Source organism: Cyprinodon variegatus, unplaced genomic scaffold (genome assembly GCF_000732505.1).
Source record: "Cyprinodon variegatus isolate N-32 unplaced genomic scaffold, C_variegatus-1.0 Scaffold206, whole genome shotgun sequence".
In the NCBI taxonomy this organism is placed as follows: Eukaryota; Metazoa; Chordata; class Actinopteri; order Cyprinodontiformes; family Cyprinodontidae; genus Cyprinodon; species Cyprinodon variegatus.
The window spans coordinates 540,222-542,177 of NW_015150659.1; the positions used below are offsets into that span (position 1 = coordinate 540,222).

Here is a 1,956-nt window from a genome sequence, read left to right on the forward strand (position 1 = left end):
GGTGCTGAATAATTCAGTGGCAAAACCCATACATCCATTATAAGTAATGATAATAGCAAAAATCTCTAATAGATCAAGCTTTGACCCTTTCATAATAGAGCCTATATATTAATGACACACAATAGAAAATATATTGTTCCCCTGAAGGGGGAATTCATAAAGCAACACCAAATACAGACAAATACCAACAAAAGATTTAACAAAAAAATGTAACAGTAAAACTGTTCCTGTGCAATCAAATAAAAAACTAACAAAAATAACTAAAAACAAGTCTGCATTTATTAGTGCAGCATCTGTGTATCCACATAACTACAATGTAAAACTACTAACTTAAATCATAAGATGTTAACCTCAGTTTAACATTTATTTATAGCAGAGCTTGCAAAGCACTGCCATTGAGATGAGATAAATGCACCATGGAGGAACATAATCCATATAAAGTTTAGTAATCTGTATTACTGGTAGTGCAGCAATCAGTAACGTGTTAAAACTAAGATAAGTTGAATAGAAATATCTCAAATCATGTGGGAAGATGTTTGAAATTGAAATGTTACCTGCATGCTGGTACTGGGAACTGACATCTACCTCCTTTAAAGGATAGGGGGCACTGGCAGGGCGCACAGGTTGAAACATATAGCTGTCATTTGGCAAAGAATGCATCCTAGACACAGACATCTTGCCTGACGACAGCTGGTCCTGATCGCTGTACTGCAGGTCTTCTTCCTACAGAGGGCGACAAACACCACAAGGTTAAATCAGGCCAAATTCTGTATGGAAAAAATGTCATGCTGTTAAAACAGGCTAGGAAATTCTTTAGTTCATGCTAAAAATATTTTACAACTCTATGCTTCTACATACTGACCTCCTCAAGTGAATTTGGGCATGGCCCAATATAAGTCCCTCCCATAGAGCTATTGTTGGATCCTGTGCTTTGTCTGCGTTGCCTCTCCTCTTCCATTTCCAATGCAATTTCTGCATCCATCTCTGCATCCTCTTTGGCTTCCTATGAGGACAGATACATTTGTAACACACATTTTGCAATCACTTTTCGGAGAATTTTACAAGAAAATTATATATTTAGTTAGCTTTTTTTCCTGTGTATTTACCTTGTTGCTTTCCTCTAGATGTTTCATCAAAACAGCCACCACCACATTGACCAAAACAAACTGGGCCATGAGCACGAAGGTGACAAAGTATATCGGAGACACCCAGGGTAGGTAGGATAAACAGTGGCTTTCATGTGGCTGGCACTCCCTTAAAGTGTCCTTAAGAAACCAAGAGTAGAATTTAGACATGGAAACACAAAAAAAAACACTTTTAACCTCAGATTTGAAATTTAGAAAGGACGCTGCCAGTTAAGTGTTAGCTATTTAACAGCCATAACAGGTGATCAGGTCCCCTGGCTCAAATCTATTTTGTTGGCAGATAAGCTAAGCTGCAACACATTTCAACAATTTTGGAAAAAATATATATTTTACTTGTTCATTAAGTGTCTGTGTAATCAGTTAATCTCTTCAAATGAGTAAAAATATAAGAAGCTGCTTTTCAGAAGCTTTTGAGTTATTTGTAGTTTAAGATTTTGGGAAAAGGCCTTAATTCAAAAGGGTTTATGTGACATAAATGCAGTTTTCCAGGATGATATTATGGACTGTATATTATGCTCAGTGGCGCAGTGGGTAGCACTACTGCCTTGCAGCAAGAAGGTTCTGGGTTTGGTTCAGGGTCTTTCTGCAAGGAGTTTGCATGTTCTCCCTGAGCAAGTGTGGGTTCTCTCCGGGTACTCCGGCTTCCTCCCACAGTCCAAAAAAATGACTGTTAGCTTAATTGGCTTCTCTAGATTCTCCTTAGGTGTGAATGGTTGTATGTCCGGTTTGTCTCTGTATTGCCCTGCGATGGACTGGCGACCTGTCCAGGGTGTGCCCCTAGAAAGCAGCTAAAGATTTGCAAATGTGTAAT

At 38.5% G+C, this 1,956-nt stretch overlaps 1 protein-coding gene across 2 annotated transcripts in view; it reads right to left on the bottom strand.

Annotated features, from left to right (window-relative positions):
• Positions 1-1,956, bottom strand: part of LOC107088099 (voltage-dependent T-type calcium channel subunit alpha-1H-like) — a 152,440-nt gene that overhangs the window by 9,175 nt on the left and 141,309 nt on the right. For both annotated transcript variants that reach the window (XM_015380041.1, XM_015380042.1), the window contains exons 34-36: positions 1,107-1,265; positions 863-1,003; positions 555-723 (exon numbers count right to left, since the gene is read on the bottom strand). In XM_015380041.1, the coding sequence (XP_015235527.1) occupies positions 555-723; positions 863-1,003; positions 1,107-1,265 (469 nt within the window). The remainder of the gene's footprint in view (positions 1-554; positions 724-862; positions 1,004-1,106; positions 1,266-1,956) is intronic.